Consider the following 27,809-nt stretch of genomic DNA (forward strand, 5'->3'; position numbering starts at 1 on the left):
TAGCATCTGTTAGTCATGAGAAATAATCATCTTAGAAAACATGGGACAAACAATGAATTTTTGTAATAAAATGGAATATTATTGTAAATAATAATTAAAGTGTTCTGAAATAAGGTGGAGCTATATCATCACCCCAGGGATTTTAAGCACTGCTATTCAGCAAAACTCCCAGGGACAGGTAAGCTAGTCAAGTCTGATGTCTGATGTATACAGGTGACATGCGTCAGAAACATCAGCAGCAAGACGGGTTTGGTCAGATCAGGAGTTCTCTGGTCCTATGTCTATCAAGGCCCAGACCAGCTGCCTAGAAAGTAGCTATGTTTTCATTCATCTGCCCCTTCCCCAGGCAGGACTAGCTGTGCAGACACCAGTCCCTGCCTCCCAGCAGAGGTTCCATTGATGCCCCATATAATATCTTCTCCCAATACACTTTAGCAAGTTGCGTCTAAACTGCATCTAATTTCCCACAATTCAAGATCGCTGCTGCTTCCTCCAATCCTATTTAACACAGAGAATAGAATCCTCTCTCAACATATCTAAAGACTTGTGTCTTCCTCATGTCTCCCTCTTCTCTTGGAGAGGGACTTTTTATACGAGCAAGTCCTGGTAAGACAAGGGGTAATGGCTTTAAACTGAAAGAGGCTGGGCTTAGATGAGGCATAAGGAAGAAGTTCTGTACTGTGAGGGTGGTGAGGTGGTGGCACAGGTTCCCCAGAGGCTGTGGCTGCCCCATCCCTGGCAGTGTTCAAGGCCAGGTTGGACAGGGGTTTGAGCAACCTGGTCTAGTGGAAGGTGTCTCTGCCTGTGGCAGGGGGGTTGGAGCTGCATGAGCTTTAAGGCCCCTTCCAACCCAAACTAGTCTATGATTCTGTGATTCATAGAATCACAGAATAGTTAGTGTCGGAAAGGGCCTTAAGATCATCTAGTTCCAACCCGCCTGCCATGGGCAGGAACACCTCACGTGAAGCACAAGCCTGTTGAGGAACAGCTGAGGGAACTGGGGGTGTTTAGTCTGGAGAAGAGAAGGTTCGGGGGGGCACCTTATAGCTCTCTACAACTGCCTGAAAGGAGGATGGAGCAAGGAGGTGGCTGGTCTCTTCTTCTGAGTAACAAGAGATAGGACAAGAGGGAACAGCCTCAAGTTGCACAAGGGGAGGTTTACACTGGATTTAGGAACAATTTCTTCACCAAGAGGGTGCTCAGGCATTGGAACAGGCTGCCCAGGGAAGTGGTGGAATCACTGGCCCTGTAAGTGTTCAGAAACCATGTAGGTGAGGCCCTCAGTGATATGATTAAGTGGTGGACTTGGCAGTCTTGGCATAATGGTTGGACTTGATGATCTCCTCTGGAAGGACTTTTCCAACCTAGTTGATTTCATGATTCTATGAAAATGGGAAAATGAGACTTACTGCTCTGTTTCCTTTGAACAAATGCTTCCACTACTGGTGACTAAAGGGTAGTTGCCCATTTGGTTGGTGGCTAGAAGCAGAAAACCAGCCACCACCTGCAACTGTACAACATCCTAGAACAGCCATCTATTCTGACAGTCTTGGCTGAGGGACTCTTGAGTTTTTAACTGAGCTTCCAACAGCAAGCACAGAGGCATCAAATGGAAGGGCAAGTGTGTACCCATCAAACTTTGAACCATATTTAATAGCTTCTTACCAAATACGTAATTACATGTTTTTCCCTAAACACTGGAACCATGTTTCAAAGCAGGCTACAAAGTTCACCTCTGCATCCAGAAGACTTGGCCCAACTTAGCCCTGGACTTCCCAGCTAAGACTTGTTGGTCATTTCTTAGCAGAATAGATCATGTCTTCCTAATGCCTGGAGGGGTTACATGGCATGAATCAGGAAAAGCACAGGACTGCAGCACAGGCCAGTTACATCCAGTCCTTCCCTGCACCACCCCAACCTTTATCCTTCCTGTAAAACTAGAGACTATGTGCTGTTTCCTTCAACATGCTGCACTAACTGAATCTAATCCATCTGCTTTTCTTCGCTTGGAGGATTGGTATGTGAAGATGCTAATTAATCACCTGTCCTGCTTTATCATCCTGAAAGCTTAGTACCCATGGATCTGCAGGTACTAACTGGACTGCTCAGGGAAAAGACATCTAATGTACAACGCACTTTTAGGACTAAGATACCAGGTCCTTGTAATGTAATCCTTATAATGGCAATAACGAAGGTGAAAACCACTGAGTTACCTCTGAACATCCTGTCCACAGACAACATTGATCAAGGGTGCAGAACTTTATCCCAGGGAAGAGGGAAAACGGGGAATAAAACACTTTCCCATCCAGAAAGTCAACAAAACAAATCAACAGAATCTTTTATTTTAATAGCAATTTATTATAATTAAAAGTAACAAGTAGGTTTAAATCCTTTTTTTTTCTTAAAAATCTAGTATAACACACATCTGCTACAGTTCTATGAAACCTATGGCAAAACTGTATCCCCAAATCACACTATTCTGCCTCATCCTCACAGACATCGGTGGTGTGGGACACAAACAGAACAGAGAGAGATCGCCCTACACAGCACTTGTCACAAGGATAAGAATGACCACTAGGCCTCAAAATGCTACAAGTTATTCTGTAAGAGCTATTAAGTATAACTTAAGTTTTCTCCTTTGCTCATATTGCTGGAAAAATCAAATAACTCACACAGTTTTTGGTGAAGCTGTAAGAATCTTTTAAGAACTGTATTTCCCCCTCTTCTCTGCTGCTAAAGTTTTCTGTTTTTTTTCTTTTCTCCCCCTTGATGACACAGCTGCCCCGTTCCAGGTAACAAATCTGCAGTGATGTTTGCAGTCACTCTCCACATAGCGTGACATATTTCCTTCATATTCTGAAGACAGTGCTCAGCTCTAGCACTTAACCTTTAACAGTACTGAGGAGCAACCTGGCAGCACACTTTTCAGGAATACTACATGCTCATATATTAATCTCCAGCTTCGTGGGAGCTCTAGAGCTTAAGTTAAGCTCCAGCTAAGTACTCAAGATAGCTAACTTACTTACAGCTAGCTCAGATCTGTGTAAAGCAGCAGCAGCCAGATGCTGCAGGCCAGATGCATCTTCACATCACAGCTGTTCACAAAAGCCCTGAGCAAGTTATAATACTGTTCATCAGTGGCTTGGAGGACCAAAAAAAAGAGTCTCCACAAGCAAGCACACATACTGCTGAAAACGAAGGATATTCCTAATTTTGTAAAGCATTTAATGTGTTGAATTTAAGCTTCAGTGTTAGTGAATATTCAAAAGTAAGCAGAAGCCCATGAGTGAAACCTTTCTGGCTAGTAGAAATGTAGTGAAGGAAGGAACAGAACACAGGTAAACTTCAAAAAACATATAGAAGCCACTCAGGTGTGGCTTGTACATGATTTCAGGTACACAAGAAGGTTTGTTCTTCAGGAGCAGATCCCTTCGGCGGATGTATCATTGAATCATAGAATAGTTAGGGTTGGAAAGGACCTTAAGATCATCTAGTTCCAAACCCCCTGCCAAGGGCAGGGACACATCACACTAAACCACGTCACCCAAGGCTCTGTCCAACCCGGCCTTGAACTGCCAGGGATGGAGCGCTCAAGACTTCCTTGGGCAACCCATTCCAGTGCCTCACCACCCTTACAATAAAGAACTTCCTCCTTATCTGCATGAACTTCACAGCAGCTTGTGGAATTGGGAAGCTCGGGGAAAGCAAATCAGTAAGCAGCTTCACATACATCTATATCCACTCTGAACTTGGAAAGTCATGGAAAAAACCATAAACACAATCACAGGATAAACATATGGAGGACGTACTAGATCAACAAACTCTAGGAACAGACTCCAGTTGTTCTTCAACAGCAGTTCACACTCTTATCTAAGCAGACATACAAGTTAAACTCCAGGAGAAAATATGGTGTTAAATTTACTCAATTAAAACTTTTCTGGAGTTTGCTGTCAGCTGGGTATCTTGGGGAATAAGAACCAAAACCCAAACAATGCTTACAGCAAAACTGCAAAATCCTGTCATACCTAACATCCTAAACTATTATATTGCTTTGTGAATGTACCTAACACTTTACAAACATCCAGACTTATTCAATAACACTTAAATAACTTCTGAGCTGGCCACTAAACCATCCATACAATAGTAATGCCAACACGAAGGAAAAAGCTCAACTAAGATGCTTAATAACAGATAGTTTGCCAAACCAAATAGCATTCGCTTCCAAAAAATGCCATTTTCTGTTTTGCTCTCCTCCTCTCACCCTTGTTTCACTTCCTGCTTTCCCTCTTGCCCATCTCTAACAATCAGCCACATGGGCAAACACAGAAGTTTTGAAAAGGTCCCTTTCATTGTAAGTCTCATCCTATGTATGTAAACACACAAAGAATCACCTGTCTAATCACTGTCTTTCAAGTACTCAGGAAGTTCAAATAAAATGGCTATTATTATTCCTCTAACTAAAATGTACATAGACCTATCATATCTTTGACTTTTCTACTGGTATTAATTTCTTAAAATGGAAATACTTTCAAATTACTTCTGTAGCTATGATAGCCTATATTCAAATTCATAATGAAAAATAAAGATCAAGTTTAAGAATAATTAATAACCTGGTATTTGTAAAAATATTTCTAGTATTTTTTTGTGGTCCCTTACCACAGACCATTTTCAAGGTAATTCAGAACCTACTCTACCCACATCCAAATCAACCAACTAACCAACCAAACAAGGAAACCTCAGCTGAAAATCAATCACCCCAATATCTAAGTTGTTTAATATTTCTATTGGAGAATGTACATTCAGGTAAAGTTCTGTAGTGTAAACATACAGTTCTGACTTCTTTTCTTCAACCACTATTTAAAATTTGAGAGTTCTTTCAATTGGCTAAATACTTAAATGCAACTACAGGAATGCAGACTCTCACTTTAGATACACTGCACTGACCCAGAGCAGCGTAAACCCCCTGCTTTCAAGATACGTACCTACCACATAAAGAAGCCTGAAGAATAAAATCATGCTCCCACTTAAAAACAGAGCACTAACCAGTGCATAATATTGGTTACTCTATCTAGACCAAATACTGTGTGTATTCCCAAATATAAAAATAAAATTGTACAAATTGCATGCAACTGTACATAGTGCAGTTCAAGCAATACTGAGGCATTCTCCTTGTTTTTGTGAAGCCTGTGGACAATAGCAAACTGCAGGGTGGTAACTGTAATGCAGTCTTTGGGTTTCTTCTTCCACAGACATACAAAGCTATTGTTATTTTAAAAGACTGTAGCCCACAACAGGGAGACTTTAAAAAAATCTAGCTGTGACAGCTGTACTGTGAAGAATTGCTGTATTTCCTTATATACATCCAGATTACCCAAATGGACTTTTCATTAGAAGTCTTTTACTAGAACTTCTTTTTCATAAACCACACAACAAAAAAAGGTGCTTTCTGTTTTGATTACACACACTTGTTCATCAGGTAGAAGTAGAGGAAGGTAGCTTATTACATCATAAAACTAACCTCACCTTATGAAGCATATGTAGTATACATAATTAAAGGGTCCAGTTAAGCATCACCACATACTAACCCTTCATATCTGAATAAGATGACCAGCTATGAAGTTGTAACTACTGAAACTGTACACAGGCGCCCTGGTAAACCATACTTATGTTACATCCCACAACTGCCTCTGCTTTGGGATAATTTTTGTCTATTTCATCTATTCAGCCGCTGTGTTACCACTTCCCGGTACATGATAGAGATATATATCAGCAGAAGAAAAATGACAAAAAAATCATCCAAGAAGCCCAGAATTCCAAAGAGAGCTTCAGGAAGGAAATCCAGAGGTGAAGCCAGGTAAAGCAAGGCTCCAAGCAAGCAGAGGAATATTCTGATGCGAAACATCCAGAAGAGGCCTCCAACAGAAAACATCTCCCTAAAGGCATGCCGCAATAAGGTGGGCAGATCCATAATTCTTTCCATGATCTATAAGAGAGAAACCAAAAGTTAGTCTTCTGCTTTAGAAACAGATCCATGCTAAATATGTCTTCAGTTAGTCTGAAGTTTCTATTACTACACTACAGCTTTGGAATCTGTTCATTTGTAAGAAAAACCAAAACCAAACAGTAAGACAAGACTTCCTGGATTTAGTTTTGCTGGATAAAAAGTCAGACCTAGGATATATATGTTTTCAAGAAATAGTCAAATTGTGTCATTCTATATCATAAAACATACATTTAACTCACTGCAAAATACATTGGCATCTATTAAAAAGGAAAAGCAGTGACTAGAGTAAACCAAATGACTGAGAAAGTGAGAACAGATTAACTGTAGTGAAATATTGATCAGAATGGAAGACAATTAGGGACTGAAAGAAGAAAATAATAGGTGAAGTACAATAGATTGCAATTCTTTAGAAACTCACTCTCCCTTCCCTGGCTTATAACCAGTGATTCACGTAACTTTCCAAAAGATGGATCAGCCTTCAAAGTAAATTAAAGAACCTTTAAATTAATCTATTCCTGCCTCCTTTCCATTTTACTACTATGATTCTGTTATCTGACTACTCAGTAGAAAATATTCACATTTTTGTTGTGTGTCTTTTTTTTACACTGGTTCCTTTGCCTACTCTACAGAGCTTCTACACAGAGCCATGAATTAAAAAGAGTTATTGGCAAGGCTGCAAAAATCCTCAAGAAAGAAATTTTACATGTGGTTAAGGCAATACACTGTGTATAAATCAAAGACAATTTATCTAGTCTGATTAGGGCTTTAATGTAGACTACTGGCACGATCTCAGACAGGTCACTGGGGACTAGACACGGAGCCCACAGAAAGGTCTAATGGAGCCCGAAAGGCAGTTTCAAACTATTCTGTATCAAAAATATAACTGTTTTGTGGTTTAGAATACGAAAAAAATAAATAAAGTTCCATCTTGCACCTCTTATGTCTCTTTGGATTATAGATTTTTCTTGCTAATGTTTTGTTACTATATCCAAATTCAATGAACAGATGTAGAGAAATAGGGAAGTTACTAGTATGCAAGTGCATGCATTTTACCTTGTGGATAAGAACACGCACATAGAAGACAGGCTCACCAGACTGACTTTGTAAAGTTCATAGAACTTTGACCATTTTGCTTGGCTATTTATAAAAAAAAAATCCTGTTTTCTTCACTGAGGAAGTGGAATAAAGACTGTAAAATCTGAGGAAGAGCAGAACTTCAGATTCTTCTAATTGATGTAATGAGATCAATCAAGTGAATATTCTTCCTTATATGCCATGTATTTCATTAAGTACTTTTACTGACTAATCCTTTCGAAGTCACAATTAAAAAAGATCTGAACACATAAATTGGGAAATCAAGGCTTATTAGAAGTTCTCACTTGCAACAAAAATGCAAGTTTCCATACTTTTTCACATGGGTCATGGGTTTGCCTTAATTATATAAACATGAATTTTCATAGTCCCTAAGCATCGTGAAGAGAAAATTCATAATGGGGGGTGGCAGGGGTTGGGGTAAAGGGAAAAAAAAAAATCACAAAAAATACTGTTAAAACTTCCCTAAAATAACTGACTTTCACCCAAATTTACCCCAAACTTACAGATCTGGGCTGTCCTGAGAACCTCCGATTGTAATCATTAACATCTTGAAATACCTGGGCTGCATCCTGCTGATCTTCACTGAAGAGTGGTAAAAACAATGTTACCTAGGCACAGCAGGGAGATTTTGTTACACATGCAACTGTCTTTTAAATGCAGACATTGTAAACTACCAATGAAAATTGTAAACTTCAGTTAACTACACAGTTGTTTAGTTGAATATTTAGTAGCAAAATAAAATGCCAAATGACTAACATGGATACTGCGGCTAAGTTTTAACAGATTGTTTACAACTCTTTACAGAATATTAATTTTTTAAAAAAGATTGTTAATAACAAGCATAAGAACCATCTTTCTAAGAGAGGATTACAGGAAATTTTTCTAAACATCTAAGTTTTTTATGTTTCAAAAGTGGGACAGATGATTTGGATAAAAAAGTTGATTTACCAAATTAATCTAGTTTTGTTTCTTAAACTGAAAACCAAACAAAGAAACTAATGGCACCATTCTTCTTCCATCTTTAGAATGGCCTTGCATTTCAGGACATAAGCAGCAAAACTCATATTTTTCCACATGGGCATTCAAACCAAGACCAAGGAGAATAATACAGAATAATAAACAGGAAAGATTCTAACCGTCAGCTCTTTTGTAAGCACAGAGAATTCTTCTATGTTCTTGAGCTAATTTTCACGTAAACAGAAAAACATGTACAGTCATATTCACATGTATCTTATGTTACCCTTCTGTACAGGAGTTTCTGAAAACACTTGCATTTAGAAGCAATGTTCAGGTATCAAACACAGATTATCACAGGAAACAGTTCAAATTATTACAATCTTCAAAAACACCTGGCCACTAAGTATTTATCTTATATCTGCGCAGCAGTCACATTTCGCAAATGACACCATGGTCAGATTTACGTTCAACTCCTAGGCCTGCCTTCTGCCTTCAACAAACCTTCTATATGACTCACGCTGTTCATATGTACGTACTTCCATCACTTATTTATAAATCAGACCTGACTTTTCCTATGTCACAGAATGAGAATGAATGCATTACTGTGCCAGGAGTTCCATCCAATTTACCTGTTATTCAGAGGAAGGTAGAAGAATATCTATGTAAGGACACAAGCACACACACACAAAAATCACTTATTTTCCCCTTTTCCATCTTCATCATCTTTACTGTTTGTGTCCCTCACCTCACTGGCTAAATTCTAAACTTACTCATCCTCAGTCATACCTACCTTTCTTTTCTCTGTGTTCTTACAGTCATTTGTCCTGCTAATACACACAATTAAAGCAGGATATAATATATGGGCAAGGGCATGCAAGGGCATCAGGCATGTTATATAATTCATCAGAAGGTACTAGCTCTGTAGTTGTGCAGTTAAAATAAAGATGTACTTTATTTTATATATATATAGTGTATATTTTGTTAAAAGATACATTATAAAACTCAGAGATCCTATGTGTTAATGAGTTGCAGGGACATATTTCAAACTGACAATGTAAGTAAGTTGTGTAGGAAGTTAATGCTTGCTCTACAAAGCTCATATTAATAATACATACAAACTAAAAATAGGGACAAAATAAGAAATTGACATGGGTAGGTTTTTTTGCTGGGGAGAGAAGGAAGGGAGAGGGTACTTCTAAGAAACCAGTAGTATACTGCCTATTGGCAGTCTTCCACAACAGCCAGGTCTTTCAGATGCAAGTTCTGGTAATGAAGTTATGTAACATCCAAACCAGAAAGCATGGAAAAATCATAGTTAAGATCTTATGATTTTATGTTTTCATATACTCCTTTACAGAAAAATGGCTGAGTTATCAGTGCTGCTCACTTAAATTTGAGTTGCAGGAACAACCTGCATTTTACAAACAAAATAATGTCCACCATCTATGTCTCACACATTCACATTCTTTCAGCTTCTCAGCCTTCTGTCAGTCTCCCTACTGCAGTTCACATGTAAGTGCTTTTTTGGTAAGCTATACTAGATAGCCAAACTATCAGGTCCATTATTACTTAAAATATTACCGTTTGTCTGCAGATTGGGCAACGGATGGCACCAAGCCATGAGCCATACCTCCAGTAGGCAATAATGCAGGAACCTGATGAAGGCAAGTTACAGACATTTAAACTTCTGAGTTGAAATATGCACTGCATGAAACAGCATGCTACACGCCAAGGGAAAAAACAAAAGTGTATAAGCAGTTAGGTTAAACCTATCTTTGCTGGTATAATTTTGTATATAGCATTCACTGAAGATACCAACAACCAATATGTTCAAATCGAGTGCTGTTAAGCGCAGAAAAATCCTGAATAGGTTCAATTGCATTATTAATTTTAAAGTATCATTTCCTGAAAAGACAGAAGACTTCTTAATCGTTAACTGAAGAAGCAAATAATAAAAAATTTTACCAGTTTAAAATTTAGAAGTCACAAAAATACCAAGAAATATAAGATTTATCATAAAAAAAGGCTTTATTATAGGAGTTTTAGTGGATGAAGGAATATATAAAAATCTGAATACTTCAACTGTTTTCCAAATCTGTAAATTCTTGTGCTAAAATGACTAGGCATGGTATGCATTTTATACTCCATAGAACCAGATGAATGCAGTTAAAGAATCCTTCTGGGAACACAAAGAAGAGGCAGCAAAATGCGACAAAGGGCATTTATATATAAATTTAAATCGCAGGGCCCCAAAGAAAGAGGCAAACACTTTCAGCATTGTGAACTTAGCCTTAATTCTTCAGGACTTCCAAGAAAAAAAAACCCAACACTCTGAAAAAAAGATTACACCAGGCAGAATTTTTTACTCTTTCTAAACTGCTTCTTTTAAATGGTGTATTTCCAAGTGTTTTTCAGCATCTCCATTTTTTTACTAACTGGAAACAAATTACACCCTCTGCCCTTGACATCTTTAAATTAACTGTGGGTTCAATCCAGATAGCAGAGAAAACCAGCACATTCTCAATCTGACTGTTTATTCACAAAAATATTTTCTCAGCAATTTATGTAAAAATTATTTCTAATGCACATCAGAAGATAAGCAGCTAAAATCAAACAAAACTTTGCATTAAGGTGACTACACTAGTGGTAAAAGTTTGTGTTTCTGTTCTGGTTTTATCTTTGCAGTTTGGTTGGTTTTTATTTTGTTTTTCTTGCTTACCACAGAAAAGATGTCCACAGTTTGTTTCTATAGGAAACGTAGCCTGCTGCAAACAGACTGGACAGGACATATCTGTATAGAAGCGAAGTCTATCATCAGCAGAAGCATCCTGCTGGAACACAACAGAAATGCAGTGTTAGAGATACCATTTTTATATGTGTCTACGGAGTTAAAAAAAAATAAAAATCTAGTCTTCATTCACTAGAAGTCAAACAATCAAATGCAAAACTATGTGAAACGAAAGAGAAACATATCTAAATAAAAAAAAATCAAACATAATTAAATGCAAAACCTGATACACTAAGCCAGTTCTTCTTGTGGCAAGCCCGTTATTTCCCCTTCATCTCTTCTATAAGTGTGTGCTTCGATCCAGTTAAAGACCACTGGGAAAGAACCTCCTTGGTCCTTCACATTAAGTTAGGTTAGACATGCTGAGACATGAATAACAACTCAGATTGAGACTTGTACATCGTTACTGTAAGTAGTTCTGTCCAGAGCCAGGTAAATGAACTGCATCGCTACCAGTTGCAATATTCAGTGTTCCCAAGCTCAAGGACAGACATCAGCTTGTGTATGTCAATGCCATGAAATATATTTTCTTCCAATTTTGCCATATTTATCTTCCACATAAATAGGCACTGTAGTTAAAAATCTGTCATTATTTCAAGAAGTAGTGTGATGAAAGACTCTCCTCAATACTCTCTAAAAATATGGCTTGTCACTCTCAGGCTGGCACTCGGCAAGTTCCAGTAACCTGGCCTAGACCCACCCATCCTCTCTTCTACATGTTGGAATTGGATGCAGTTATAGAAGGGTTGAGGTTTGAAGGACCTTTAAAAACCATGTAGTCCAACTTCTCTGCCACGGGCATGGACATGTGTCACTACCTTAGGGTCTTCAAAGTCCCATCCAATCTGACTTTCAGTTTAAAAAACACTGCTCCTTGTCTTGTCAGCAAAGGCTTTGGTAAAAGTTTCTCTCTGTCAATCTTTGTTCACTGGCTCTTATTGCTGTGCCACTGTTCTGCTACACACAGGTTATCAGTGCAAACATCTAACCCCTGTCCTGTGGCAGCAAGCTGTATTCCAGATTTCCTTTCCTTTACCACTAAGGCCCCAGGAACATTGAGGAAGTGCACAACATAATCTAACATACTCCACCTTGTGGCAAAAACTTGTCTGCAAAAAGAGCCAGCCGAACATTTAATTTTAATTACTTATTCGTTAAAAAAGCCTATGTTATTTCATTATTCTGTAAAGTTCAAAGATGCATCGGTACAGTAAGTAAGCTTCCACAACTTTCAAGACCAGCTTCTTCCAGAACCTCAGAGAAGTCTACACTACCCAAAATGAGACAGTTAAACAATGCCAACATTTGGCACAACACCTGCTCTGTTTGAAGCTGCTGACGAAGAGCTCGCACTAGCTCTTGATTTTCTGGGTGTATGTTCTGATGTTCATTTCTGTGAAAGGAAATACAAGCAATAAGAAAAACTGAACACTGTGACCCAACAATGAAAAACAACTGATTGGAAAAAAAAAAAAGGAACTTGAACAAAGGGTAAAAATCATTCCTTCCTGCTATAAAGGATTGTAAAGGAAGTACACAAATAATTAAGGAAACAGGACATGTATTCTAGATCCTAAAGTTACTCTGAACATTTAAAGCTGTACAGCAGCAATACTTTTCAGAGAGACTCCATAATCAATCATTAAATCATGTTCAAACTAGATTTTCATTTGAAACAAAATCAAGCTATTAACATGCAAAAAAAAATGTTGCTTGGAAGTTTTATATTTATCATGTAGGAATATTTTCTGTCTCCATTGCTAAGTTTTGAATTGTTGGTCTACTCATGAATTTCTTAAGTTTTTCACTCATTCCCAAAGTTACAGTATTGAAAATTCCTAGTTATTTCATCTGCTACATGAAAGATAAAGACATAATGTTTACATAAGAAGGGGTAGGCAAACTCTTAGATTTAGAATGTTGAATTTATGTAACTATCAGCAGACTGGATATAAAAAGAAATCACTCCTTTTAAATCAGTCTTTAAAAAGACTCTATAGGCTCTGAGACTCTAACATGAAGAAAACTTCAGGTTAGAGGTGCCAAGGGGAATCACAGGGAAGGGACTCACTGAAGAAAGAAGGCTGGATACAATACAAGTTTGAAATTCAAAAGCACAATGGGAACAGAATTAGAATTTAAAATTATGGTAACAAGAGGTGTTGAGTTATAATAAATATGAGTCAATAGCATCATATTCAAAACTGTGAGAACTTTTTATGCTTTATTTATTCATATGTATTTCAAAGGTGATACATTCTCCTCAGCACTGTTGAGGTCTCAGCTGGATTCTGTTTTCCATTTTGGGCTAAATGCATAAAAACATGTAGAGAAGTTGGAGGAAGTTCAGAAGAGAATAAAAGCTACTGCCCACATTTTTTAAATATTACAGAAAGACTGAAGAAATGTCAGTTCATATAAAGACTGCTCATGGAGAAAAAAGGGGAGAGGATAAGGCTTTCATTCTATAAATATGAGCAATTATTTCCCACAGTTATCTAAGGTTGGTGGAAAAACATTTCTAACCACGAAGTGTACAAAATCATAAAAGGTTACCTCAGGGTATTGTGATCTATCTTTGACTGAAAGTTAAATAAAAAATCAGGTTGCACTGTTTCCAGGGATGATCTAGAAAAGTTGATCCTTTGTCAGAGCTGAGGGCTGGACTGGATGAATTTTTAGGATATTTTCTGGTTGCAGTTCTATTTACATAATTTCCTCCACAGCTCTAGCAGCTTCTGCAATATTTTCCTTCATTTGATGTGGGCAGTCATAATACTGCCTTACTGTTATCTTTAGTATTTGCTGTCCTTCATTCTTTCTTCAGAGGAACAGACAAACCCCATATTTCTAATGCTAATAATTACATATTTATCTGCAAAGAGCAAATTTATTTAACACTAATGTGGGTGACATATATGGAAGTTACATGACGGGAATCTTACATTAAAACCCTTCCTGCCCATCTTGTGTCTCCATGAGTCAGACTTTGTGGATGCTGTCTGTCATTCATGTTATATGTATGGAAGTATTTTCCTGTTCAGATGCTACAAATTAGCATATTTTTCACCTTCAGTTTGCCAGGACTTCAATATATATTGAAAATTCAATTAAAATCACACACAAATAGAAAGTGTGAATTATAAGCCAGTTTATTCTTATTCCTTCACAAACTCACTGCAAATTTTCTGCTAAAGTGTTCATTTTATAATATGTTGAATATATGAGAAAATTTGTAGAGCTGTACAGGTACAGTATATACAACATCTGTCACTTATGCATAAGATGCTGAGTTAGCGAACACTGTGGATTGTCCAGGAAGGACAGCATAGGCCAAGACATATCAAATTCATAACTTATGTTATTCAATTAGTGTGAGAAAATAAATCAAATAAATTAAAACCAGTATGGTTCTATGTAACTAAAAGCATTATCAGTGCCAGAAAGAAATAAAGTTAGATGTGGAGTCTTCTCGTTTCCCCATTTTTGAGTGTTAGCACGTAAAAGGATGTAATCTTTCCATGACGTGGAAAAATGCAGTATGTATCACAAAGAGCTCCACCAATCTGTAATTACCAGGAGGAAGGCTGCCTGAATGATCAGTGTGCAGCCTCACACAGGGAAAGTGAGGGACAGTACTTATGGGGACTGGTGTATTACTGTGCAGTGATGGCCATTGTTAATTTCCAAGGATTAAGATCTCAATTTTGCTGAAAGTACCAATTTAATCCTATAATGAAACCATTTGATGGGATAGAAATTAAGAGAAAAAGTTTTAAACCTGCAGATACGTAAACATGGGTTGGGTAAGTCATCAGGGACAAGTAGGGAATCTCCGATACAAAGCACTGGAGGGTCAAGCTCCCTTTAATTTGTTTAATAAATTAAATTTTCACAGTCTCATTGGTAATGTGACAACCTACCCACAAGTTTAAAAGATGACAGAAAAAGCTAGCTGCATTTTATGGAAATTTATAAGTCAAAGACATACAGGCTTTGCAAAAGTATCTTATAGTGACTGAACTAAACATCTACAACTTGGTATATATGTTAATTGCTCTTAATAAGTTCCTCCACCGAAAGCACAGAGACCTTCAGTTCATGCTCTGATGTGATGCTTGAGTTCTCCCTGCTGGAAACAAGTACAGCAACCATATCCCTTAACAGTTCTTCCCACATTTCATTTCTGTCCCTTAAAATCCACTGCAACCTACATTCCTTGGTGCCTACTTGGAAGTTTTAATTCAGTTCCTACAACCTTATTCACTACCCTAAGCCTTCTTTCAGGTATTTTTATCCAGGACCTGTTCCAACCCAACTTAAATATTTCAGATGTCACATACTGAAGTATGGGCTGGCAAAGAGATTGGGGCAATGGACGCAGTGTAAGGAATACAGGCCACTGTATTGCCTAACATAACTAGAGAAGAAAGATGAAACACAAGTTACAAATGCTAAAAATATCAATATAAGGGGTAGAAAAATTGTAAGAGCAGAGCAAAAGAAAAAAAAAAAAAAGAGGAACTCTTGAAGCCATCCAAATAACTGAAACAGCGTTGGAAAGAAAAGCAAGGTGAAGTGCTTATACTTCTCTTAGATTCCTTTGGTATCTCCTGATCCTGAACAGCAGCACAGCCCTGCAGTCCAACCAAGCACTCACACTCTGACTTGTTTTGTAGCTTGCTCCCAAATACCTCCTACTCGGCAAAGACTTTTCCCAAAATACATAAGCTAAGGAATTTGTCAAGTTGAAAGGAAAAACTCTGAAATGAAAACCAGCTTTGATCACTTGCTCATTACAGTTACTGAATTTCGACCTTAATATTTTGCTTTATGGCAAGCATATTATAGCCCACTGTTTTCCAAAAAATTCTTTTATAAAATGAATCAGACAATTTATTCATGTTTGGGGTTTTGTTGGTCTTGGTTTGGGTCTTTTCTATGGAAGAAGGCTGCAACTAGAACACATGTTGGTGGATTATATCCAATCTTAATTGTGGAGTGACTACTGGCAAATCTGTCCATTGTAACCAAACTTGGCAGACACACCAGCCATACAAACTGTAAATTCAGCCATCTTCAGTATTAAGGAATGATGAACATTATTCAGTTTGATCATCTAAAGAGTTAAACTTCACTTCTGAGAAATGCATCATTTCACTCTACCTGAATTAAATAATGAAACTCTGCCAAGCAATTAAACAGCGTAAGTGATCAATCATTACCTTAATATAAAAAAATCACAGTTGTTTTATATACTAATAGAAAAAATTGTTGAGAAAGTTAGAATTTTACAAACACAGTACGTTGATTAATTCCTGTCAACATAATCTCACCTTAAAAGTGTATACACCAGAGCAGCAATGAAAGTGAAACTGAGCACAACTGCCACCAGTACCTGGTCACTTATTCCTTCTATAACTGAATCATTATCAAGCTTCAAACTCTGAACTTCTGCTTGGTGACTGGCCATCACAGCTCTAAAATGGAAAAAGAAATATATACATGTATGTATATATTAAAATATACATACACTCATGTGCATTTTAAACGTAGTTCCAAATAATATGCATAAACATCTATTCATAGAAACAATAAATTCCTAAAGCAACAGAATAGTCACTGGGGAAAAAATGGTAAAAGAAGAGGGAACAGATGCATTTTTACCAAACACTGAGCTTGTTGCAGAGCACTGCAAAGCATTTGTCTAGCCCAGTATCACACAAGTCTTAAATGACTGTGCTGTGATCTAAAGACATTTTTTTTTAAACCTCAGTCAGATTCTTTACGTGGGAATCTTTACCAGATAACTTCCCCAGGAATAGGTTACTGCTGAATAAGACATATTCTAAGGACAGCTCATTTTAAAAAAGCATAACGACTCTGCATTATCAAGGATTTTAGCTATTATACAACGTGATTTCTGCTAAACTGAGACAATGTAGAAACCTAATTTGCACCACTTCCGAGAAGAAAAAAGCAAGGACATTTGGGGATTAGCTGTTTTATAGAGTGTTAAGCACCCATATGGATACAGAGGAACGATCTGATGCACTATTTTATGTGTCCTTGCTATGTGCTACCATTCTACTGCTGGAAACATGAGGAAAACTTGTCAGAAAAAGTCTTACCAGGCCTCCCTAACTAGACTAGTTTGGCTTATATTCATTTCACATATGCAACAATCAGAATGCTTTGCCAGTGCTAAGATTTATTAATCTCCAGCATTAACCTACAGCTGGAGACAAGCAAAATAAAACAGTTTCCAACACTGCTAAATCACTCTTGTTGCAATCAGGAAGTGAAATGAACTACAACTGTGAATACTAAGAAACCAGGAGAGTGAAGCTAACTCTGGCAAATGACCAAAAAGTCATATCTAAACTGTGTCCATACACAATTAAAGTACTTTTCATACAGAGCTGACATAAAATCTCAGCATCAATTTATGACGTCAGGTAAGACAGGTATCTCTTACTTTACATCCTAGTCCAGTGTGTGTGCATAAGCTTGCAAGCTTTTATCAGTGTTTCTCTCTGCTTCACAGCTTACGTGTAATTTTTTAATTTGAATGTTGCTGTCTAGCAAACATCACCAGACACTGTGGCATTAAATTAACTGCAAAACTGAAATGGAATACAGGTCATCAGGATTTTAGTGGATACCTGCAATGACTACCCTGGCAAGATTTCAACATGCTAGTCTACTGTTAACATAGAAGTGTCATGTTTTTATCATCTTTTCCATATGATAGTTATTCTCGGTCTCCAGATCTTTTCTTGTATGAGCTGTGGAGCTTTTTCCAAACTTGTTCACATTTGTGGGAGCTGCCCTTTAAAGCAGCAATGTTTTATTGTAAAAAAGGATAAACGGCATAATTAAGTACCATAAGAGCGGAGAAAACTCATGGAGAACAAAGGGTAGATTCCTTTAATTGGTGTTGTACTTTGGGGCTTCCATGGTGAAAATAAAAATGAAAAGATGAAGCATATGTGAAGTGAAACAAACTAAGTTATCTTAAGTGTCCCAATCTGAACTGATATTATTACTTCTGTAACTATAGTCATAATTTTTACTAATTACATCTTTTCATAAGCAACTGTGTCATAGTTTAACTACTGTAATGTCAATTAATATTCAGAGAGAGTAAATTCTCTCAAAGGTGAAATACCAGTGTACCCTGTTTAAAGTAGGTCAATATCGACACAGGTTTCATAGACACTCACATGTGTATGTTCATATATAATGAGAAAAAGATCAGATCTTTGTGGAAAGGTCTTACATAGGAACTAGAGCTTATGCAAGAAATTGTAGCATTTGTCTAGGTAGCTAGTTATAAAATGATATTGCTGTAGTTAAATCCTTGAGGCTAAGGTGTTGTGGAGGTTTTCTGAGAAGCAGTTCCTTCCTACTGAGGATCTGGACTGGTAGGTGTGCTCAACATTCCCAAACCATATGCTTGATTTCTTTGCATATCCAATACCAAAGATTCATCTCCTTTTTACAATATGTCATTCTGAAACTCTCAGTTTCCACAGCTGTATCTCAGGCAGTACGCTCGTACCTTCAACTTCTACATTTTCTCTCCTTAAGTACCATCATCAGCCCACCAATTTCTGCTGTGTTGCACTGTCATTTCTGGGTTCATCACTCAGAACAAAACAAGAAGAAAATGGCAAGGAACTGGTATGTGATGATTCCTCCACTGTCCTGCATCAGCTATGTTTGAATAGACCAACATGCTAATAACAACTATATCCCATTAAGTACTATAGTACTATGCAGGGTTTTTTTGGTTTTTGGTTGGTTGATTTGGTTTGGTTTGATTGGTTTGGGTTGTGGGTTTGTTTGTTTGTTTGTTTGTTTGTTTTTTTTTGCGTGTGTTTGGTTTTGTTTTTTTTTCCCCCCAGAAATACACACTGTGGTAGAGACATACAGATAATTTAACTGCATGTTTGGAAGGCAAGGGTATCTCTGTGTTCACTGACACCTGAAAGGCCACCTGTGTCACTGCTTGTCTGGTGCGCTTTGAAGACAACATGTGAATTATCAGTATCACACAAAGAAAACTCAATTTCCTTGAACAGCCTTCAAGACATCCACTCTCTTTCACTCTCCGCAAGTTCCTTGCAACAACACTCTTAATCCTTATCCACCTACCATCAATAGTACTCACTACATCTGCCCATGCACTCTTCTTGAAATAGCATACTGTGGCACCAAGCTTAGCAGCAGAATAAGAAACACACAGATGATCACCTTCTCCTCCTTCCTGCACATAACTCGTTATTTGTATTTACTACACACCTCAACTTACCACATATGACTTTCTCAATAACAATTTTCACACAAACATAGTGTCCAGAAGAAATTCATGCAGTCTTTCTGGTTATATAAAATGGCACTCCTCAAACACTTTGACTTCTCTTAGGTATCAATATTGCCAAGGTATGTAGAGGAAGGAGTGGCAGTCCCTGGGACTTCCCTGAGGCTGGAAGTCTGGCTCAGTCCCTCTCCCAGCTGCTTCTATTACTAAGTTCTATAGAAGACAGGATACCAATGCTTAAGACTCACAAGTTTTAACTTACTTGCTGCTTCTGGACAGCCAACAGCTACTAAGCATATTCCCCTTATTACCTCTAGCACTTTTTTCTGAATCAGACCATTGCACAGGAGGGCTGATATGAATGGTGTAGGCTAGGAACTACAAACAGAAGGGCTTCACTTCAAAAGATCAATACATACTTTTCCAGAATAGTCATTCAAGCCTCAGTAGAGGCAGCTGCAATGTCCTCCTACTCTTGTCTCTGGGTCAGCATCTGCAAAAAGCAATAGCTATAAAAACACTGCTGAAATACACTATTTGATGATTGTCTGGCTGAAGGAGGAAGTAATTTTCTGATTTCAAGTCTGTTTTGAACATTAAAAAAAAATAAATATCTAGAACTGCAAGCTTGCACTTCATATTTTTTCAGGTGCAATCACAACAGCCCATGAACACAGATAACAGTTCTAAAACAGCTGCTAAGGAATCTTGCTTCCCAATGCACGTGTTTAGCAGGGTGCTCTTTCAGTTGGTACAATTAATAAGCAAGGTACAGTAGACTTAATTCTTAAAGATTGTAGTGAAGGCCTTTCAGTCTTCAGAGACAACCAGTACTGACAAGGACTAAGTGTATGTCAGAAAAAACTTCTAGAATCAGACTTTATCACAGACATCTCATCTCTCCTAACATAATAACCAGTAATAATTGGATGTGTACTGTATTAAATTCAACTTTTTTATGTCGATCCACTACATTTGTCTGGTTATGCAAAAATAAGAGTATTTCATCAAATTTTTCACCATATAATCCTTTTCAGATCAGAATCCTATACCACAGGCTTTTCAGACATTAAATAATTTTAAAGGGTTTTTTTTCTCTGTAGATTTATGCTACTTTTGTTTCTCTATATAATTGCAAAGAAGTTTTTTTTTTAATGATGCTTATTTTTTATACAAGAAATTAATTCTTGCCTACAGTAGCTCTCAGAAAAGTACCAAATTAATAGAATGACTTCAAGAAAAAAAAAAGGCAGTAAGTAAAAACAGAAATGAAATTTAATAATAGAAATTAAATGAAAAAAAAAATTTATATTTTTAGAATTAATTTTTGGTTATACTTAAGATTTTTTCTCTTTTTAGCCATTTAACAGTGATAGGTTTCTTAAATGAAAGCATAACCCCGCCCTGTGCTACAACTAGAGGATGAAAACCAAACCACATCTAACAATACTCACACGAAAATTGCAATTTTTACAATCATCCTCTGCATGTTAAAAGTATCAATTACAAAGTTTAAAAATCCAACAAAAATGTTGGGCCTTTCTCCTGCATTAAAAGAAACAACAAAAGAGCCCCAAATTTAGTTTCCAGCTTCATTTCATCTCATCTTCAAACTACTGGTACTTTCTTGAAGCAAAGCAATGCAATTGCAAAGCGAGGCAAAAAAGGACAAGTAGGTACTTCTCCATTCCACTTGGGCTAGCTAAGCTACAGCTGGACTTTGCAGCCCAGTACTTATACTGGGATCAGGTTTATCTGCATTAGGATTCTTGATAGCTACAGAATGTAAAGAACCTCAGACCGAATTGTCCACAGAACACTTGGCACAGTCCTCCCTCTATGGCTAAGTATGAACAATGTATGCAGGATTATGAAAAAAAAAAAAGGAACTGAGCAATAATGCATTTAGAACGTCTTTTATTCTTGGAAACTCATATAGATTACATTGAAATGTGAGGGCATGAGGACATACACTAGTGTGGATGTATTATTTCTTCATTTTTTCAGCTTTGAATAGCATTATGAAGACTTCCAATGCTCAATATAAAGCACAGCTAGAATAATACCTCATGTTTTTGTGAAATAAAGAAATGAAAAGCAATTCAGTGTTTGCCATGATATATTAAACACTTGTTGGCAGCTATCCAGAATCAGAACATCCCCCTTCAGTATTCTGAAAAATTTAAACTTTTCCAATTTTGTCCCGGAAGCACCACATGCTAATACACTCTCAAAACCATAGAGATTTCAGGACCCACTACCAAAGGAATATACAAGCACAGAGAAAAAGGAAGAGGCTCTCCTCACACTTGAGCAGTAAACAATGAGATAATACAGAGGAAATACTGCTGAGAGATACAAATTAATCACTAAGAGTAACATTTTATTGACTGTGAGAACACTGTAGGATTTGTTCAACATCTGAAAGACAAGTTGGATAACAACGTGTCCTTTCAGGGATGGGCTGGGAGTGAACTGGATGAGAACAAGGTTTGCATTTTTGTGGAGTAGTTTTGTTTTATTTTGTTTAACTTAATTTTTATTTTGTGTCTTTTCTTCTTGTTGCAGTACTGGCAACCAACCTCAGCTCTTAAAAAATACATAAAATTAAGTCAGTGGTGGTGGGCTGGGGGCAAGTGAGAAGCTGTAATTCCTTTTGCCAGTTGTCTTTCCCTAGCAGAAGCATTAACCCCTGTTAAATATGCTGCTTAATTTGTAGAGATCATGTGTTTTCCATGATAAGCTAATTCCTCTCCAACTAGTAAAATACTGTGAGTCACATTTTTTTTATGATGAAAAAAGCTTTAACTCCTCAAAATTTCCTTCCATAGCAAAAGGAACAACAAAATTTGGTGTAAAGAAAAGAATTGTATCAACAGGTTTCTAATAATATTATATGTTTTAGATAACAGTAATCCAGCTTTAAGAATTTAAACATACTAAAATGCAGCATATCTATTCTGTCACCCACCCTCTGCATGGATATTAGCTTACACTGAAATACCTATGGTATAGAAAATTTAGTGATTTTTCTTTCATTTAAGAGAAAAACAGACACAGATTTCCAAAATACAGACAATTTTTTATATATGGACCAATAATTGAGACCTCTCATCAGAAGTTATCCAATTACTTCTTACTTCATGGTAGCGGCAGGTTGGGGCCACTGTCTGTGGTTTGGAATGCGACTTTGCAAATGTCCAGCATATGGACATTTGCACAAAATGGGACATCTGCACAAAATGGGACATTTGCAAATCCAGGAAACTGGATCCTACAGTTATTTCAGCTCTACCTCATGAGAAGCTCAAAGGTATGCCTAGACTGCATTCAGAAAGAGTTAGCAATATCAGGCATTAAGCATGCATGATAAGCAGTAAACATCTAACTAGCCTAAATCCTAAATCAGCTACATCCTGAGCTGATACATTTTATCCAGGTACTTCAGTGTACTAAAGGTGGATTTTGAAAAAGGGGTGTAGACACGTGTCACATAATATAACAGAAATAAGGAAAATGACAGATAGTGTGCTCAAAAAAAGTGGTTTGGAGAAAACAGGGTTTACTAGTTTTTCATTTTTGTGTCTTATTTGAATAAAGCACACACAATAATCTCTAGTATTAAGTATCTCCATACGTTTTAAAAATCAGGAGGAGATCACCCAAAGGGGACACTTACTAAGGGAATTAAAAAAAAATAAAAATCAAGTATAGCAACATACAAACTGACAAGCTATATTCTGTGAGAAGGCTGTTAAAGACGATTTGCGATAATCTTACTAGGATTTTATGCAATTCGTTAATACAGCACTATTATGAGTTAGCAGCAACTTTGAAGTCACACATCAGCTCAGCAGCTCCAGCAAAATTATAGCCAAACTCAGCAGTACCATATTAAGTCATCTTTCCACCATAAGCTACTTTTGCTTTGAGGACTATGTGGACTACACTTATATGTGTGCATGCTCTTTGCAAAAGAGAAAGAAAAAAAGCATAAAGGGTCTTGCCAAAACAGGAGAGAGGACAATTTCCATATGAAAATAATATTTTTTTTCAATACACCTTAAGAACTGACCTACTGAGGCACTTGCCTGGTAAGGTGGGATCTGCAAGGTCTGAGGTCAGCAGTCTCGGGGACACATTTTTCCCTGAAGAGAAAAAAACAAAATAATATATATAGATATAGTCTGCTTCTGCTGGTGTAATCATGCTTTCAAGTTAACAATACTACAGATGCAAACTCCAGATGCCATTTGGTAAGGGACTATAATGCTGAGTTAATACACCATGTTAGTAGGGAAACATTTTTCTCATGAGCCAGAAACTATGCTGAGTGCTTGAAGCAAAAGACAAATTCAGTGGTCTGTATAGCATTACTATTTGGAATGTTTGTTTGGGTGATGCATAACCTGTGTAAAACAATCCCCAGGGAAGTTCCACTGAGGCTAAAACATACTTAAAAGCATAGAGTTCTAATAAAAATAGAAGGTGGAACTGAATTCATATGCAGATAGGAATATGAGAGAACTGGCCTTCAGTCTGGATATTTGACTTTTCTGATCAGACAAGAAAAGAAAAGAAATACTACCAATTACAATAATGTGTACTGAAATATGGTAATACCTCAGCAAAGAATAAGGAGGCTTTAAATCTCTTAAGCACCCAAGAATTCAATATTGTAGAAAGCAATGCTTCTAAATACAACCCTACATCTAAAATAGGCAGCAAGAGGGAAAGCATTACCGTGTTCACATCAACAAAATCCAGAATGTTAAGCTATATGTATGACAACAGACAAGTGGAAAATGGGTACATAAAAGAAGATGAAGCAGGAAACCTTAAACACTGAAATATACCTATGGAACCGCCTGTGTTGAAGTACCAAGCATACAGCTTAAAGTACACATTTAAACTTTGAAGCGAAAGATACAGTCATGCAGCTTATATAGCTTTTTAAAATTTTTCAACTCATTCCCAAATGGGAAAGCTAGTCTTAAACGGAGAGACCAAATCCATGACTTAAAACAAGCAGATTGTACAATGAGATCAGTGAGGAGGTACTTTACTGGGAAAACCTGAGAATTGTCATAGTCAAGCTTTTACAATACACTTTTAATTTGAAACCAGTTGGCACAAAGGAACACTCAGATTTTGTCAATGCTACCAAATTATAAAATGGGAGAACTGTCACGAAACAGGAACAAAGTGATAGTTACTAGATCTGCAACCCTTCCTTGCTTGGTTGTTTATCCAACCCTCAGCTGTTATCAGGGCACTGGGCCTGCCATGTCACACATCATGCCAGTTGCTAACTGATAGGGAACTGTACAGCTTCTCATGACATCCGACATTTTCACTGCAAACTTCAGGTGGGCCAAAATTCAACTGACTACTGGGAAGGCGCTTCCTTCACTCTTCAGGCAATCCCTTTGCTGCATAATGGAGAGCTACTCTGTCTCGGACAGCAAAGGTGCAGAGCTGCTCCAGCCATGAAACACACTCCTTGTCTTCAAGATTAAAAATTAATTGAATTACCTGCTGCTATTGCTAAATAAGTAAGTTTATTTTTATAATAACTAAACTTTACTACACCAGAGTTTTCATGAGAGGACGTTAATGTCATTTTCTACTCCCAAAAGAGAGGAAAACCTGACAGAGACTACTCCTTTCACAGGCCAAGCCATATTACTCACTAGCACGAGAACGTCTGTGGGTGCAGAGTCCTCACAAGCCTACGCTCCCAAAGCCAGGGACAGCCAGGTCGCGGGGCGCTGCTGCAGGTCCCTTCCGGCCCTGCCTAGGTCACCCCCCGGACAGCTCCAACCCACCACAAGCACGCACACAGACCACGGGGCAGACCCCGCGTACGGCTGTCTCCCCCGGGCACGCCTCGGGGGCCCGGCGGCACGCAAGGCCTGCAGCGGACCGCTCCGCGCCTCGCTCCTCCGCACAGCCGGTCCGCTCTCCCTGCCACCCGCGGCAGTGGAGTCGAACACCGGGCCGGGCAGAAGGGAAGCGGGAGCCGCGGCAGACACTCAGCGCGCCGCTCACACCTCCCGGGGACGGCACCCCCCGCCCCCTCCCGCCGGTTCTAACGGGTCAGGGAGAGGAGAGCCCTCGGGTTGGGTTGGGTTGGGCGGGCCGGGGCCGGGGCAACGGCAGCCCCGCCGCCCCTTCCCCTCAGTGCCGAGGGCTGAAGCGCGGCCCCGCACGGCGGTACCTCAGCAGCTCCCGGCGCGCACAGGGCCCGCAGCCCCGCCCTCCTTCGCACCACCCTCCCCTCCCAGCCAGCGCCGCGTCTGCCCCGCCCCCGCGCGGCGGCCTCACGGCGCAGGCGCGCGCAGGACGTTGCCTGTCAGGTCGCTCTGACGTGTCGGCGCCGCGGCCCGGCCTGGGACAGGGCAGAAGAGGGCGGGAGGGGGCGCCGGCGGTACCCACCCGTCCGCGGCCGTTACCCCCAGTTCGGCTGCGTCCCGCCATGTTCAACGTGGAGAGCCTGGAAAGGGTCGAGCTCGGGGAGAGCCTCCTCACCTGGGTGAGTGCCGCGGCCGCCGGGCCCCCGCCCGAGCTGGGCCTGTGGGAGGGACACGGCTCCGTGTGTCGCCCTCCCTTCCCCGTCCCGTCTCCCGCACCTGGCCTTGTGCCGCCGTCCTGCTCCGGTCGGAGAGGACGGCTTCGCCCCGCCTCCCCGGTCCGAACCGCGCCCTGGCGCTCGGGCCAGAGCCAGCGCGACCGGGGTCGGCGGAGCTCTGGCGGAGCAGCCGCGCTGAGGGTGTGGGGGGGTGCCTGGGGCGGCGGGACGGGCTCTTCCGCCGCCGCCTTGGCTCTGCCCCCGCGTCGAGGGAACAAAGGAGCCCACGCCCCGCGGCGCCGCGACCGGCGCGGCTGGGGGGCCGGGGCCTGCGGCAGAGGGTGAGCGCACCTAGGGCCGCCCCCACCACCCGCGTCGTGCGCCGGGGCTCGGAGGCCTTGGTGCAGCCCTCTGCTCTGATCCCCCACCCGTGCCCTGATGTGGCTCCGTTGTGTCAGTGCCGCGTTTCTCTAACCTGCCTGCTGCGCTCGACAGGCTTGCTTACCAGAAACTTTCTTTTGTGTGTTGCTTTCCCGTTATTTTTAAGTAGTGCTCAAGCGTCAAGAGACAAAATTCACCTGTGAAGATAATATATTACCAACCTAAGAGTTGTCCTTTTTGATTTTAATGTTCGGAGCTTGGTCCATAAACATCTTGAGGTTGTGCTGTCATTGTTTACTGAGCTGTCAAAATGTAGTGGACATGGAAGCTGGCTTTGCCGCTACTCTGCAATTTGAGCAGTGAATGTAACATAGCCCTGAAACTTGTAGTTCTGTAGCAGCTGATCTATTGGTATGACTTGATTTGGTTTGAGGACTGTTTGGTGGTGTTTTCTTTCTCCTTCCATGAGCAGAATTGTCAAGAAAATATCCAGTATATAAAATTCTGGGGTACAACTGATTGTTGAAGAGAGATGGAGATTTTGTCTTTTAGACAAAAAAGTTTAGGCTGTGCAAGGCCAGAGCTGGCTAAAGCTATGATGGTAATCACTAAGTTACTGGGGAATGACAGGTTAGGTTTCTCTGTGAAAGTCACAAGGGGATGAGTAAGGGAAATTCCGTGATTGCTAGAGGTGAGCAGGTGGTGACTTTGGAAGTTGTAGAAGGTGGAGGTTTTTGGGGAGAGTGTGCTCCAGTGCCCCATACAGGTCTGGAATAAGTAACCCGGTTTCTCTTTCCTTCACATTTCTGCCAGTCTTTGCAATTTGTTGCAGTTAGCCACTTGTCCTGCTTTTAGTTTCATATGCTTTCTTTTTCAGGTGTTGGCAATGAAAGTTACCTTACTGACAGAATTTAAGAGGAAGTTGATGTCTGTGAATCCTGGCAAAGAAAGGCTGAGAGGCCCAGTGCTAGGAGAAAGAGGAAGGCTTACTGGTGGGGGTGGGGAAGTGATGGGGAAAGATCTGTTTCTATATGCTGCTAGTTGCCGTGTGCTTTTGCTCTAGTTGTCTTAGTTATGCTTTTCTTGTGCTCTCTGGCAGTTGTGCCAATGGGGGAAGAGTGAGCCTGTAGCTTATCTAGCAAGTGGTCACAGTCCCCAGGCATTCCTAGCTCCTTGGATTTCCAAGTGACCAGCAGATTAGCTCTTTCTTTTCTGGTGAGACTACTTTGTTCCCATGTAAGCTGCTGCAGAATGAAAGAGATGGATTTTCTTTTGTATGGTGTTGGCCTGTGACTTGAGTGATTTGAACTGTTGATCCTACCCAGTATCCAATTGCAGGTTGGACAAAATTGTCAATGACTTGAGAATTTTTTATTGAAGTATAACAATTGTACAGAACTCTGTGTTAAGTCTGACAAGAAATTTAAAAATATTCCAATATTCTGTTACTTAAGTATGCCATTCAGGTTTGGTTTTGAGGGGTTAATATTTCAATAAAGTTTCGTTTTAGAACTTTGTAAGGTTAAGGTAATTGCTAGCCAGCAAGGGAAATCACAAAATGCATCCAGAAGGCAGTGGCTACTTCCCTGGTCCCCAGAAGAATTCTTTTTACAGCCACTATAGTACAAACCAGTGGTTTATATATGTTCAGAAAGATAATTTTATCAACGTCAAGTGTTCAAATGTG

General features: G+C 39.4%; 2 protein-coding genes across 12 annotated transcripts in view; one reads left to right on the forward strand and one right to left on the reverse strand.

Annotated features, from left to right (window-relative positions):
- Window positions 1-2,313: 2,313 nt before the first annotated feature.
- RNF170 (ring finger protein 170) lies at window positions 2,314-25,973 on the reverse strand. 9 transcript variants are annotated; one of them, XM_065663659.1, is made up of 9 exons: window positions 25,702-25,725; window positions 23,262-23,318; window positions 19,590-19,663; window positions 16,181-16,324; window positions 12,162-12,237; window positions 10,776-10,887; window positions 9,638-9,711; window positions 7,603-7,707; window positions 2,314-5,983 (listed from the first exon to the last, which is right to left on the reverse strand). In XM_065663659.1, the coding sequence occupies exons 3-9, from the start codon at window positions 19,604-19,606 to the stop codon at window positions 5,714-5,716; spliced, it is 798 nt and encodes a 265-aa protein (XP_065519731.1). In that variant the 5' UTR covers window positions 19,607-19,663; window positions 23,262-23,318; window positions 25,702-25,725; the 3' UTR covers window positions 2,314-5,713. The 9 variants fall into 9 exon arrangements, with proteins under 9 accessions (XP_065519731.1, XP_065519732.1, XP_065519730.1 ...); XM_065663660.1 differs by lacking the exon at window positions 25,702-25,725 and adding an exon at window positions 25,391-25,441 and having other exon boundaries at window positions 10,776-10,884; XM_065663658.1 differs by lacking the exon at window positions 25,702-25,725 and adding an exon at window positions 25,391-25,441.
- HOOK3 (hook microtubule tethering protein 3) overlaps window positions 25,510-27,809 on the forward strand; it is a 97,916-nt gene continuing 95,616 nt past the window's right edge. For all 3 annotated transcript variants that reach the window (XM_065663654.1, XM_065663655.1, XM_065663656.1), the window contains exon 1: window positions 25,510-25,705. In XM_065663654.1, the coding sequence (XP_065519726.1) occupies window positions 25,649-25,705 (57 nt within the window). In that variant the 5' untranslated portion in view covers window positions 25,510-25,648. The remainder of the gene's footprint in view (window positions 25,706-27,809) is intronic.

The sequence above is a fragment of the Lathamus discolor genome, chromosome Z (assembly GCF_037157495.1).
Source record: "Lathamus discolor isolate bLatDis1 chromosome Z, bLatDis1.hap1, whole genome shotgun sequence".
Taxonomy (NCBI): Eukaryota; Metazoa; Chordata; class Aves; order Psittaciformes; family Psittacidae; genus Lathamus; species Lathamus discolor.

Coding starts and splice junctions, on each gene's coding strand:
- RNF170 (XM_065663659.1), bottom strand. Junction 12,238..16,180: donor CTGGTGTATACACTTTTAAG/GTGAGATTATGT, acceptor TTCCTTTCACAG/AAATGAACATCAGAACATAC. Junction 10,888..12,161: donor AGCAGCTTCAAACAGAGCAG/GTGTTGTGCCAA, acceptor GTTGTGTTCCAG/CAGGATGCTTCTGCTGATGA.